Raw genomic sequence first — 14925 nt, forward strand, 5'->3', positions numbered from 1 at the left:
CATGGTAATGAGCACCTATAGCCCAGTTACTCCAAAGGCAAGAAGATGGGAAGTTTGAAGCTATATAGTGAGTTGAAAGCCAGATTGTGCAACCTACTAAGACCCTGTTTCTAAAACAAAAACAAAACAAACAACAGACATGGTGGCATATGCCCATAATTCCAGTGCCACTTGAAAGAGGCAGAAGTATCAGGAGTTCAAGGTTGTCTCAAACAACAATAACAAAACCATTAAACCAAAAATAAAGAAAAAATAAGGGTTGGTAAGTAGTTCAAGGGTAAAGCACTTACTATTTGAAAGGCCCTGGGTTCAATTCCAACTCCTCCAAAACAAACCAATAAATGGTGTACAGCCCAGGAACACAGGCAAAAAACAAAAACAAAAAACAAACCCCAAAACCAGAACCAAAAGGAAACCCCACCAGTTTTAAAGTTCTGATATATAGGAATTCTCTATGGGCATATACCACTGCTTCATTTTACAGATACAGAAACAGATTGAGTAGTGGTTTGTGTGTCAAAAGTAGAACTTGAATAAGGTGTGTGTGAGACAGGGTCTCCATCTATAGCCTAACCTAACTGAACCCACAGAAATCCTGCCTTAGCCTTCCGATGCTGGGATTCTAAGTATGAGCCACTATGCCTGGCTTGAATGAGATTCTCTCTCTCTCTCTCTCTCTCTCTCTCTCTCTCTCTCTCTCTCTCCCTCTCCCCCATCTCCCTCTCCCTCTCCCTCTCTCCCTCATAATCTAGACTGGTCTTGCATTCAATATATAGCAGATTTTGGCCTTGAATTTGTAGTAATCCCCTTGCCTCTATCTTTCAAATTCTGGGATTACAGTCATTCATCACCACTCTTGGATCTTTTTTTGTTTTGTTTTTCAAAACAGGTTTCTTTGTGTAGCTTTGGCTGTCCTGGAACTTGCTCTGTAGACCAGGCTGGCCTCTAACTCACAGAGATCTGCCTGCTTCTGCCTCCGAAATGCTGGGATTAAGACTCCTGGATCTTGAACAGTTTTTTGTTTTGTTTTGTTTTTAATGTTTCCTCATTGCAAATGCAAACCTTGTAGAAATACCTTTTTAGTCTAAACAAAAAAATAAATTATAGAAAGTTAAAAATTGACAAAAATGATTAATTACAACATTCAGTTGTAGGCAGAATTTCCTTCCAGAATTTATTTCCCTCTCTTCATTAAATAAATAGGCTAGGTCCTGTATACATTGCTAGGGGCATTACAGTAACCAACACATTTCCTATCCTCAAAGGGTTTACAACCTACTACTTATAATTCTATTTCATTAGAGAGCCAAGCTGTGACATTCAGTGTAGCTTCAAGAATCCAAATCCAAGTGTGCTGGCTCAGGAAGTAACATTGCTGGGAGTTTGAGGCCAGCCTGGGATACATAGTTCCAGCTAGCCTGGACCACAGAGTGAGACTCTCAAAAACAACCAAAACAAAAACCCAGAAGGATGAAACCCTAAATAATGAGGACATTTCAGGTGGGTTCAAGGCACCTGCCCAGCCCAAGTCCCACTTCCGGGCCTTCCCAGAAACTAGATCGTTACAGGGGTTAAGAAGCAAGTAGCTACAGCTTGAGAGCACCGGCAACTCTTGACAAAAATGGCCCTCCGGTCTTCAAGGAAAAGGTTCTGGAGGAGGCAAATGGTACGTGGCATCTAAGAAAATGATCAGGGTCCCGACGCTCGTGAAAACGATGAATGTCCACAGGAAAAGACGATCCACAACCATGGCCACAAACTGCCAGTCCTCCTTCAGCTAAGGGAAGACAGAAAAAAAATAAATAAAGTTCCAGGGCCGAAATCCTGGAAAGCCCACCTCTTACGGATTCCTGCCAAGGTATAGCAGCTATTTGGAATCAGAGAAAAAGGCAATTAGCCCAAGAACCAGGTAAGAAAGTAAAGAGCCAGTTGGAAAGCAGGAGGAGGTACAAAACCAAGCACATTTCCAATCACAAATGGAAGCGACTGCTGAGGGCGGAGCTTGAGGTGGGGCCTGCGGGCTCCAACCTCATTAGACTCACTGCGTCGTGGTCCTCCTGTTCCTGCAGCTGTCGGGCCATGTAACTGATTGAAGAAATGACCTCGCGGAGCTCCTGAGGCAGACCCACAGTCCGTGTTGGGCCATCGATAAATCGTCGCAGGTCCGGGGCAGATAATTCAGGCTGAAACCTGTAAGAGAAGGGACTGTTTAGCCACACACTGGGTACAAAGAGAACAAGCAGTTTCGGTAGCCTAGACCCTGCTTCAGCTGCCTCCTCCAACAGCCTGGTAGTTCTCAAAACCTGAGAAAGCCCTTCCTGATCTCCCCGCCAGGACCGACCTCTCCAGACTTTTGCAAATTTCTGGTTCATTAAGCTTTAAAATGCCATCTTCTCGAAAAGCAAGCAGCAGCAGGGCTACTACAACTCCCATGATGCTAGTAGACCACACTAGCTGCTGGAACTTTCCCACAGTCTTCTGGGAGCTGTAGTTCTCCCTTGCCCAAGTGACTGATGAGTGTAAGTCTTACCTGTTAAGTTTAGGGAAAAGAAAATCACTTGGAGGCTTCCGGATGAAATACTCATCGGTTCCTCGGCCCCAGCCACTTCTTGGAGAAAGAGAGTGATGTGGTTCAGGCAGTTGGTCTCTCTCGGGTTTGGGCCTTTTCAGACCCAGGTATGGAGGGAGCTTGTGAATGAAGATCTGTAGAAGTAGCATATTGCAGAGGGTTTAATGCTTGCAAACCACCAGGGAAGCAGCTATTACTAGTTCATGAGTCCATTCTCGTGCATGTGTACTCATGAACCCATTGAGCTACAGACAGAATCGCAACTGCACAGTTTACAAAAGACAGGGTTTCTCTGTGTAGCCCTGGCTGTTCTGGAACTGACTTGTAACCAGGCTGGCCTCAAACTCAGAGGTCTGCCTGCCTCTCCCTCCTGAAGGGTGAGATTAAAGGCACGTGCCACCATGGCACGGCTGCTTAAAAGACTTTTAGTGAGGGTTGGAGAGATGACTTAGTGGTTAAGAGCACTGACTGCTGTTCCAGAGGACCCTGGTTTGTTTTCCAGCACTGCATGGTGGCATATAAGTATCTGTATGCATGTCCAGTCCTGGGAATCTGATGCTCTTCAGGCACCAGGCACATACAGTAGTGCATATTCATACACACAGGGGAAACATTTAAACATTCATACACATAACATTATCATTTTTTAAAAGAAGAGCTATTTTAGGCTGGGAGTGGTAGCTCACACTTTTAATCTCAGCACTTGAGAGGCAGAGGCAGGTGGATATCTGAATTTGAGGCCAGCCTGGTCTACAGTTGAGTTCCAGGACAGCCAGGGGAATACAGAGAAACCCTGTCTTGAAAACGAAACAAAAAAGCTCTTTAACAGGCTGGGAGGTAGCCTGAAAATTTTTCTTTTTGTTGTTTGTTGTTTTGTTGTTGTTTGTTTTTCGAGACAGGGTTTCTCTATATAGCTTTGGAGCCTATCCTGGCATTCACTCTGTAGACCAGGCTGGCCTCGAACTCACAGAGATCTGCCTGCTTCTGCCTCCTGAGTGCTGGGATTAAAGGCGTGCGCCACCAATGCCCTAGCCTGAAAAATTAAGGGTTCAAAAGTCTTCTACTCTGGTGGCATCTGTTCCTGAGACTGTTTCCCTGGGTCTCTAAATGAGCAGAATGGATGACTGGCCTGTTGGATCTATGAAGAGATTAGGATGGGAAGGTAAAGTGAATTGTGTAATGCTTCACCATCGAGCAGGCTTCTGCACTTACACTATGCCAGCCGTAGTTCTCCTTAAGGTCTGCAAAGTCAAGTCCAGTCTGGTGGGTGGAGCAGCTTTTGCACACAAAGTCAAACACAAGGGTGCTCTTCCTTCCTTTTATTCTATTTATTTATTTATATTTATTTATTTATGTCATTTGCTGACAGAGTCTTACTGTGTAGCCCAGTCTAGCCTCATCGTTCCCACACCTGGTTGATTGTAAAATCAGGAAGTAAGACAGGTTGGAGAAGATCTCTCTTACCTGGCGGACCCAAAAGGGCATTTGGTGGGTGTGGGGTGAGCGATGGTGCAAGTTGAGGACCACAACGCTAAGGATTACTGAGAAAGTGACAAGGATCATGGTGAACATGAGATATTTGATAATGATGGGGACTGCCAGGGAGGTCTCCGGCACTTTGTCTGCCAGCAGCAGCAGAAACACAGTCAGGGTCAGAAGGGCGAAGATTGAGAGCCCCATCTTCTCTCCTTAGAAAGCAGAGGAGAAAGCAGGATTAGTCATTTTTTAAAAATAATTTATCAAAATTCTCTTTAGGTGCATTGGTGTGAGGGTTAGATCCCCTGGAACTGGAGTTACAAGCAGTTGTGAGCTGCCATGTGGGTGCTGAGAATTGAACGGAGGTCCTCTGGAAGAGCAGTCAGTGCTCTTAGCCACTGAGCCATCTCTCCAACCCCCCTTATTATTGCAACAAGGACTCGCTGTGTAGACCTGGCTGTCCTGGAACTTAATGTGTAGCCCTGGCTGGCCTCAAACTCACATAGATCCTCTTGCCTCGGTCTTGCAAGTGCTGGGATTAAAGGCGTGGGCCAACACACTATCCAAAGGATTATTATATACCAGAAGTAAGACTCTAAGGCATAATTAATGGTCATGTTTCCAACCTAAGACAGGTTTAGGGGAAAGTAATTTGTATGCAAATCTCTCTGATGTTTGTTCCTCCAGCCTAAACTTCCTCTGTACTTCAGGTTTACATCCAAATGCCTACTCAACTTTTCTGTTGAATATCTAACAGACATCCCAAACTTAAGCTCTCAGCATCCTAATTCCCTCACTATCAAAGCTGTTCTAGATGGGCTTGGCACAGTCTTGTATCCCAACTACTCTCAAGGCTGAGGCAGGAGGAGTGCAAGTGCAAAGCCTGCTTCTGGATACAGAATGAATTCAAGACCACCTTGCCTACTTAGTGAGGCAAACAGGGAGGGCTGTACAGGGCTGGGGATCCAAATGAATTAGTAGAGTGCTTGCCCTGCTTGCATGCTTAAGGCCCTGGATTCAATTCTCAGTAACACACACACACACACACACACACACACACACACACACACACACACACACACGTTTTAAAAGAAGGCTTAGATATAGCTACCACATTATTATCTCCCTAACGTATAAAGCAAATTAGGCCTAGCATGGTATTACAGCAATCCTAGCACTTTGGTGGTAGAGGCAGGAGGATCAGGAGTTCAATGCCAGCTAGCTTCAACTACATATTGAGTTCAAGTCCAGCCTGATCTACATAGAATTCTGTCTTAAGCCGGGTGGTGGTGGCGGCGCACGCCTTTAACCCCAGCACTTGGGAGTCAGAGGCAGGCAGATCTCTGTGAGTTCCAGACCAGCCTGCTCTACAAAAGCTAGTTGCAGGACAGTCTCCAAAGCCACAGAGAAACCTTGTCCTGAAACTCCCCCCAAAAAAATTCTGCCTTAAAATGACACACACACACACACACACACACAGAGAGAGAGAGAGGGAGAGAGAGAGAGAGAGAGAGAGAGAGAGACAGAGAGACACAGAGAGACACAGAGAGACAGACAGAGAGACAGACAGAGACAGACAGAGAGAATACTATAACCATTTTCTATAACTTTTCTTACTAGTTCCCTAACTTGATACCCTTTCCCCCTTTACTATTAAATTATGTTTGCTTTCTCCATTTTTACCTTCAGAAGTGTTATTTTTATTAATATGTGTGTGTGTTGTATATAATCTTTCATGAGGGGGGCAGAAGTTGTTGTTGGGTGTCATCTACTGTGCTCACCTACCTTATTTTTTGAGGCAGGGTCTCTCATTGGACCTGGAGCTCAACAACTGGCTAAGCAGGCAATGAGTTCTAGGGCTCCCCAGACTTAGCCCCATCCCTGCCCTATGCTGGGTTTTAGACAGGAGGCGCCTACTGTTATTTCTCCTCCCACCCTCCTCCTTTTTTAATGGTTTTTAAAGACAAAGTTTCTCTATAAGTTTAGAGCCTGTCCTAGAACTTGCTCTGTAGACCAGACTGGCCTGGAACTCACATAGATCCACCTGCCTCTGCCTCCAGAGTACTGGGACTAAAGGTGTCCGCCACTACCACCCAGCCCTTTTTTTTTTTTTTTTTTTTTTTTTAAGACAGGGTCTCGCTCTGTAGCCTTGGCTAGGCTGGAGCTTACTATATAAACCAGACTAGCCTCGAACTCAGAGATCCACCTGCCTCTGTCTGGCAGTGGTGGTGGTAGGAGGTGTGGGGGAAGGGAGGGGAGCTGGAATTAAAGGCGTGTGCCACCACACTTCACTTCAGAGTGGGATCTTAAGGTGCAATGATATTTCATCTGAAAAAGTACCTTTTGTGTTTGTTTTCAGATTTATTATTTGCTGTGTTGCTCAGGCTGCTCCTGAGCTCAGGGCTCTAGTGTTAGAATTAAAGATGTGCACTACCACACTTACTGTGTTCTTCTTTTGAGATGGGGCCTCACACTGTATTCAGGCTGGTCTGGAACTATATATATATATATATATATATATATATATATATATATATATATCTCCCAGACTGATCCCCTTGCCTCAGTCTCCCAAGTATTGGGATTATGGGTGCACCACCATCTCCACCTTTTATTTTTGTTTAGCCTTCCTATTTTGTGAATGTAGGCACCCTTCCACATGAGGGCCTTTGAACTATCTCCTACGGCATGTTCTTCCACCAGAAATATGAAGGCCATCCTCTGCCTCCTTAAAATCAACCACTCCCTTTTCATTGGCTCTTTTGCTTAACCGCATTTTATCCATTTCTTAAAATTTTACTATATTTTATTTATTTTGTGCGTATGCGTGTGTACACGTGTGTGTGCACACACACATGAGCATAAATGGGAGAGCAAGAGCCATGGTCCATGAGTGGCTATCAGAGGACAGCTTTCAAGAATAGGTTCTCAAGCCAGGCAGTAGTGGCACACGCCTTTAACGCCAGCACTCAGGAGGGCAGAGGCAGGTGGATCTCTGTGAATTCAAGAATAGCCAGGGCTACAAAGAGAAACCCTGTCTTGGAAGAAAAAAAAAAAAGAACTGGTTCTCTTCTTCTGTCATAAGAGGATTAGACTCAGGTCATCAGGCTTAGTAGCAAGCACCTTTACTAGCTGAGCTAGCTTGAAAACTTCTTTTCTTTTTAAAGATAGGGTCTCATGTAGCTGGACTGGCCAGGAACTTACTATTGTAGCCCAGGCTATCTTCAAACTCACTAATATTTGCCTCTCTCTGCCTCTTGAGTGCTGGGATTAAAGATGTGTACCACCATTCCCAGCTTCACCTGTCCCTCCTCTACCTCTCCCCCCATCCCCCCAGAGTTTCTGTGTGTAGCCTCGGCTGTCTGGAACTCACTCTGTTTAATTCCTGCACTCATGAAGCACAGGCAGGGGGACCTATGTGAATTCCAGGCCATCTTGGTCTACAGAGTGAGTTCCAGGACAGCCAAGGCTACACAGAGAAGCCCTGTCTCAATAAACCAAAAACCAAACCAAAACAAAAAAAGTTGTGGTCTCTGAGGCTGAGGATGAATTTCTGTTGGCAGAGTGCTACCCTAGCATGCAGGAAGCACTAGGATCAACCCCAGCCAGCACCCCAAAAACTGGTGTGGCAATGCATGCCTGTGATTCCAGCACTCTTGAGATAGAGGCAGGAGGACCAGAAGTTAAAGGTCATCTTAGCTATGTAGTGATTTGGGGTCACCCTGGTATACATCAGACCCTGTATCAAAAGAGCCATGCAGCCCCTGGTGTGGTTTTTTCATCTGGAGTTTGTGTTCGTTTCATCACATTTTAATTTATTTTGGGGGTTGTGTTTGTAAGCATGTACATGTGTGTGTGGGCACAAATTCGACGACAAACACAACTTGCAAGAGCTCATGCTCTCCTTCCATCATGTAGGTTCCAGGGACCAAACACAGATTATCAGGCTAGGCAGCAAGTACTTTAACCAGCTAGGCCATCTCTCTGGGTCCGTTTGATTTTTGAGACCAGATGTCACATATCTTAGGCTTGCTGTGAGCTCACAATGCACAGAGGGTGACCTTGAACTTCTGATCCTCCTACCTTCACTCCCATCCCAAGTGCTAGGATTACAGGGTTTTGCTACTATGCCTAGTTTATTCTGTGAGAGGGGTCAAAGGCTTCCTGTGTCATAGCTAAACACTTTTTCATGTCAGCTACATCTCTAGGCCATCACCCTTTTAAAAATTATTTTAAAAAATTTTTCGAGTCAGGGTTTTTCTGTGTAGGTTTGTAGAACAAGCTGGCCCCGAACTCACAGAGATCCGCCTGCCTCTGCCTCCCAAGTGCTGGGATCAAAGGTGTGTGCACCCCCTCCTAGCTTCTAGCCCTTTTTTGAGACAGGATCTCACTGTGGCTGAGAATGACCTGCAACTCTCTCTGTAGCCCCGGCTATCCTCAAACTCTTGATTTTCCCATCTCTGAGTGCTACTATATATAGGAGTCCACCCCCACTTTAATCTTCCCAAACATCTTCCTAATTTATTTTCCTTTTTAGAACTTGTCGAGAAGCCAGGTGTGGTAGCACACGCCTTTAACCCCAACATTTAGGAGACAGAGGCAGGCAGATCTTCGAGTTCAGGGCCAGCATGGTCTACAAAATGAGTTCTAGGACTGCCAGGGCTACAGAGAAATCCTGTCTTGAAAGAACGAAACAAACAACAAAAATGTGTCCTTTTCTAGTATATGATGGTAGATATCAATGTATGGACTGATTCCTCACTAGAACGTATACCAGGAAAGATCAGTGATTTTGTTTACTTGTTTGTTTATGTATGGGTTCTGGACCAGGTTTTGGTGGCGCACGTCTTTAACCCCAGCACTCGGGAGGCAGAGGCAGGCGGATCTCTGTGATTTCCAGACCAGCCTGGTCTACAAGAACTAGTTCCAGGACAGCCTCCAAAGCCACAGAGAAACCCTGTCTCAAAAAAACAAAATAAAATAAAATATATGGGTTCTGGAGATTGAACTCAGGCCTTCATGCATGGATACAAGGTAAACATATCCCTTTATCAACTAAACTATATCCCTTTATCAACACCTCCCTCCCCCCAGTGCTAGGGATGGAATCCAGGGCTTCCTGTATGGTAGACTAGCTCTACCTATACCCGCTCTAACACTTTACCACAGAGCTACATTCTCAATCCTATTTTATTATTTTTATTCCCTGATGCATCTGCAGTGCCTAGCATATCACAGAAATCCCACAGATATAGTTGCATGAATGAATAGACCAATCTCTGTAGCTATTCCAAGAACAATATAGCAATATGAAGGATCTAAAAATAAAACAGTATGCAAAAGTGGCTGATTCTTCTTGTGTCATACCAGAGACCTTACAAACTTCATGAAAGGTATTGAAATAAATAAGCTATACAGTTCACTCTATTTTGGTACTGTAATATTAGGCTCCAAGATTGCCCTGTTCTAGAAGAAACTGATTGTATTTGTAAGTAGGTTATTTTTCTTTTTAACACTGTGTGTGTGTGTTTGTGTGTGTGTATGAGTGCTTGTATGTGTGTGTATACATGTTCTTACCATAGAGATGTCAGAAAACAATTTGTGGGTTCTATATCAGACTCAAGCCCTCCAGCTTGGTAGCAAGCATCTTGTCTGTAGAGCCATCATGCTGGGCCTAGAAGTATGTTCTCAGACTGCCTCTCTCTCCCTTTCTGGATAGAGGACTTGATGCCAGAGATGAGGAAAATACAGGGTTTTGTTTGTTTTCATATTTGCTTTTTGGGGGATTTTTTTTGAGACAGGGTCTTGCTTATGAAGCTCCAGGTAACCTCATACTCATTGGCCTCAAACTCTTGGTAATTCTCCTGCCTCAGTTTCCCAAGCGCAGGGAGGAAAACGCTAGAGGCAAGGTCTCTGAATAGGACTGGTACTGACCTGGATGTGATGCCAGACAAATGAATTAACTGCCTTCTTTACTCTTCTCTATAAAAGAGAATGACAATTTGGCACTTAACTGAAAGGTTATTGAAAAGATTAGAATTAATGCATGTAATTCAGTTGTATTGCCTTACATCAACTGCTCAAAAGTAGAAAACAAAACCCAATCAAACAAAAAACTCATATAGACCCAGCTAGGTACTGGGTATAGTTTTATTAACCCAGTTAATCTTCAAAATAATTCTATGCAGTAGGGACAGTGGCTGTCCCATTTCCTGATCAGGAAACTCAGACACATAGTCATTATGGAATTTGACCATGGTTACCATCTTACTATATTGTACTTCCTTATAGAGAAAAGTCAACTGTCATTTCTCAGGGAGACAGCCAGTGAAGGCACCAGTTGGTGTCTGAAGGGAGGTGGAAGGTAATTTGCTGGGAATGGGAAACAGAAAAAGGAAAGTTAGCTTAGTCTGGAATTTGGGTGGTCATGCATGCCAGAACTCCATGAATGGGAGGTTAGGATTCTAAAGGGAAGTATGAAAACATTACTGGGTGAGGAGAAGCCAGCAGCAGAGCAGGTGCAGGGCCTGTATTTGGGTTCAATTATACGGGGGGGGGGGGACCTTGAATTGCTGATATGCAACCCATGATGGTTTGAATTGTCAAGAAAACCTATTCTGGAGACTAGAGAGTTTGTTCAGTGGTTAAGAACAGTTACTGCTTGTCAAGACTAGCTTCAGTTTGCCAATTTAACACATCTGGGAAAATGGAACTTAAGCTGAAGAATTGCCTGTTGGCATGTCTGGGAGCATTTTCTTGATTGCTAATTGATGTAGGAGAGCCCAGTCCACTATGGGCAGGTGGTCCTGGACTGTATAAAGAAAGTAGCTGAGTGCTGGGCAGTGTTGGTACCCACCCAGCACTCAGGAGGCAGAGGTAGGCAGATCTTCTATGAGTTTGAGGCCAGCCCAATCTACAGAGAGAGTGCCAGGACAGGCTACAAAGCTACATAGAGAAACCCTATCTCAAAAAACAAATACAAAAACAAAAACAAAAAAAAAACAAAAAAAAAAACAGAAAAGAAAAGAAAGACGCTGATTAGGTCAGAGGAAGCAAGCCAATATGCAATGTTCCTTCATGGGTTGTGCTTCATTTCCCAGCTTGTGCTCCAGCCTTGGCTCATCTCAATGATGAACTATAACCCTCTCCTCCCATAAGTTGGTTTTGCTAAGTATTTTTATCACAGCTACAAAAAAGCAAACTAGGCCACTGCTCTATCAAGAGGACTGAAGTTCAAATCCCAGGGCCCACCTCAGGAGGTTCACAAATGCCTGGAACTCCACCTGCAAGGGATCCAATGCCACACTTCTGACCTACATGAGCTTTTATGAGTGCACGTGCATGGGCACACACCCACACCCACACACACCCAGCCCCACCCCCTCACAACCCCCATACCCCCCACACCCACACCAACACACCCACACCCCCACACACACCCCACACACACCACACACACCCACACCCCACACACACACCCACACACACACACACCACACCCCCACACACACTCACACACACACACACACACACACACACACCACACACACTCCACACACACCTTTTTTGAGGGGATTGAGACAGGGTTTCTTTGTGTAGCCCTGGCTGTCTTGAAACTTCCTCTGTAGACCAGGCTGGCCTCAAACTCACAGAGATCTGCCTGCCTCTGCCTCCCAAATGCTGGGATGAAAGGCATATGCTACCACCACCTAGTTTCATGAACACATAAAAAACAAACAAACAAACAAACAACAGTAACAACAAAAAACTAACCTGGACTAAAGGTGAGAAAGGAAAGGCTAGGCTAATGATACAGAGAGCTGGAACCTCTTTCTGTTTACCTGCATCTGGCGGGAGGTAGAAGACGAAGATGGCCAAGAGAGTGATGAGGATGCATGGTGCAATGACATTGACCAGGTAGAAGAGAGGCTTCCGTCGAATAATGAGATAGAAGGTAACTTCCTCACGAAGTCCTTCCTTCCCTCCTCTAGGATCCCCTGGTCGTTGGATTAACCTAGAAGGTTTGTGGATAATCTCCCATTGGCTGTTCTCTGGAGGGGGCAGGGAGAAGAGGTAAACACAAGTAGGTGTGGTAGCTGTCCTAGTTAGTGCCTAGTATAGCACACTGCTAGGCAACCCATCTCTAATAAACTTAAACAAGTCTCAATTTCCATATTTGTTTTGTTTTTCTGTTTTTTTTATGGGGGGGGGTGGTTCGAAGCAGAGTTTCTCTGTGGCTTTGGAGGCTGTCCTGGAACTAGCTCTTGTAGACCAGGCTGGTCTGGAACTCACAGAGATCTGCCTGCCTCTGCCTCTAGAGTGCTGGGATTAAAGGCATGCATCACCACCGCCCGGCTTCTGTTTGTTTTTAATATTATTTTATTATTATTATTATTATTATTTGTGTGTGTGTGTGTGTGTGTGTGTGTGTGTGTGTGTGTGTGTACATGACACAATGTGAATTCGAAGGTCAGAGGACAACTTTTGGGAGTTCTTTCCTTCCACTGTAGGTTCCAGGGATCGAATCCAGGTTGTCAGGTTTACACTGCAAGAGATTTTATAACTGAGTCATCTCATCTCCCCTGTGTGTGGTATGTGCTTTTCGTCTGTTTGAAAAATCAGGATCTCAGCCAGGTGGTAGTGGTGCATACCTTTAAAGCCAGCATTCAGGAGCCAGAGGCAGTGGATCTCTGTGAGTTCGAGGCCAGCCTGGTCTACAGATCAAGTTCCAGGACGGCCAGGGTTATTATATAGAGAAACCCCGTTGCAAACCCCCCTCCCCCAAATAAAAAAAAGGAAAAGAAAGACAAACAATCAGAGTCTCTGAACATAATTTAGGCTGGCCTTGAATATGCAGCAATCCTCCTACCTCAGCTTTTCAAGCTGGCTGGCATTAAAGGCACTTGGCTTCAGTTTCCCTATTTGCAATGCTGATAATCATCCCCACCTTGCTGACCCCAGCAGATTGCACTGAGCATCGATAACAGAGCCTGTTTACCAGCCTTGGATGTGAGAACCACGCCTACTCACCAATGAAGGTTCCTTCATGAATGTAGATTTCCTGTGTCTCCTGCCCATCAGGACTTAAGCCTGTCTTCAGGCTGACCTCAGAGCTGTCATAGCTGTAGGAACTAAACACCATGGTGCAATTCTGCCAGTCAAAGGGGAAGTAGGTGACCTGAATGGAAAGGGGAAGACACTGGAGATGCCAGAGGGCTAGTAAGGACTAGGGAAGTTTGGGAGGTCATTGGATGCAGGTTACAAAAGAGAAGAGGTCATCAGGGAAAAGGCAGAGGATCTCCATGGAAGACTTAAAACCAAAGAAAGTGTGCAGGGCAATGGACAGTCAGGGCTAAAGAGAGGTGAAGGTCAGGAGGACTTATGACACAGGATTGGGAGTAGCTGGGGAGTGAGGAAGTCTTGAGAACAGACAAAGCCTGGAAACCTGGATGCTGCAGCTGCTGCGATACAGGCCAGGGGGTTGCCAGCGCACAGAGCCCTCGAAGGATACCACGGCATTAATGTCCAGAGCAACGTCAAAATTTCCGTCATTGCTGCAGGAAAGCGATCTCTTCATATGGGATCTGGATCTGTCCTCTGAGGCCTCCCCCACCATGACACATTACCCTCCCTCACCCCCCTCGGGCCCCCACCCCTCCCTCTTCTCCCCTTTGGAAAGACTACTTGTTCAGCAGCACCACGTCTGGGAGCCAAATGGATTCAGCGGTGATGCGGAGAGAATCGATGCCATCGTGTTCTGCAGGATCCCAGCTTAACCTGTAGTCTGTCCACTCCTAGGGAAGCAGAAGCTAAAGGGTTGTTCAAGCTAGAGGCCAGGGAGAGATTTGGGGTGTCTGAGAGAGTGCCCGGGACAAGGGTGCAAAGGGGAGTGGCTCAGGCCTGGCCTGTGGGTCAAGGGGAAAGGGTTCTGGCTCTGCCTTCATTCTCTTGGATTCACACCAACTAGTTTCCTTCCCCCTGCACTGAACTCTATGTTTTCAGTCTCTGAAACCAAAGGGGGACCTGGAGAGTTGACTCAGTGGTAACGGTACTGGCTACTCTTCCAGAGGACCCAGGTTTGATTCCCAGCACCTACAAGGAAATCACAACCACCTGTAACTCCAGTTCCGGGAGATCAGATGCTCTTTTCTGACTTTTGCAGGCACTAGACATGCATGTGGTGCCCAGACAGATATTCAAGCAAATCATCCATACATATAAAACAAATTAAAAAGTAATTGAAGAGATTGTATTAGCCATCCTCTACTACAGTAGTTTTAAAACTGCAGTTCACGGCCCTTTAAAGGATGAGAATTTGAATTAGTGACACCAAACTTGTGTTTTAAACAACCAGGAAGGAATTGTTTATATAAGCTTCGGTTTCAGTTATTATATATGTGTTTTATGAAGTCACTATGCAAAAAAAAATCTTACTGGGCTGAGCATTCCAGGTGGATATAATATAAAGGTGGCGGGATGCCCTTCCCTAACCCACGGGGTCTCCATACCAGGTCTAAGTACACTTTTGTGCTCATTTCTTCATCCTTCTCGTTCTAGAAGGGAAAATTTTAAGGAAGAAATGAAATGAGGTGGGAAGAAACCTGGGCTCGGGCGTCACTTTCTCACAGACATCTACCCCTTTCTCTAAGCTGCACCTTCTTGGGTGCAAACCCTATCTGGTAGAAGTTGCGTGGGTGTCAGCCCCGCCTCTGCCTCGAAACACCAGATCTTGACACCTGCTTTCCTTGCCTTCTACCTTCTGGTTCAGCCACGGACCACAGTGTCCAGTCCACACAACCCTGAATCTCCGCCCAGGGAGGTTCCTGGACTCCTTGAGCACCAAGCTCTGCTGGACCCTGCTGGGATCCAACACGGCCACG

The 14925-nt window shown here is 45.5% G+C and overlaps 1 protein-coding gene across 2 annotated transcripts in view; it reads right to left on the bottom strand.

Annotated features, from left to right (window-relative positions):
• Positions 1–1148: 1148 nt before the first annotated feature.
• Chrnb1 (cholinergic receptor nicotinic beta 1 subunit) overlaps positions 1149–14925 on the bottom strand; it is a 14716-nt gene continuing 939 nt past the window's right edge. The window contains exons 3-11 of one of the 2 annotated variants that reach the window (XM_035447978.1): positions 14554–14598; positions 13730–13839; positions 13491–13599; positions 13076–13223; positions 11887–12096; positions 4034–4257; positions 2531–2703; positions 2043–2190; positions 1149–1777 (exon numbers count right to left, since the gene is read on the bottom strand). In XM_035447978.1, coding sequence (XP_035303869.1) covers positions 1637–1777; positions 2043–2190; positions 2531–2703; positions 4034–4257; positions 11887–12096; positions 13076–13223; positions 13491–13599; positions 13730–13839; positions 14554–14598 — 1308 coding nt within the window. In that variant the 3' untranslated portion in view covers positions 1149–1636. The remainder of the gene's footprint in view (positions 1778–2042; positions 2191–2530; positions 2704–4033; positions 4258–11886; positions 12097–13075; positions 13224–13490; positions 13600–13729; positions 13840–14553; positions 14599–14925) is intronic. The other variant, XM_035447980.1, reaches the window with a different exon arrangement.

The sequence above is a fragment of the Cricetulus griseus genome, chromosome 7, assembly GCF_003668045.3.
Source record: "Cricetulus griseus strain 17A/GY chromosome 7, alternate assembly CriGri-PICRH-1.0, whole genome shotgun sequence".
NCBI classification, from domain to species: domain Eukaryota; kingdom Metazoa; phylum Chordata; class Mammalia; order Rodentia; family Cricetidae; genus Cricetulus; species Cricetulus griseus.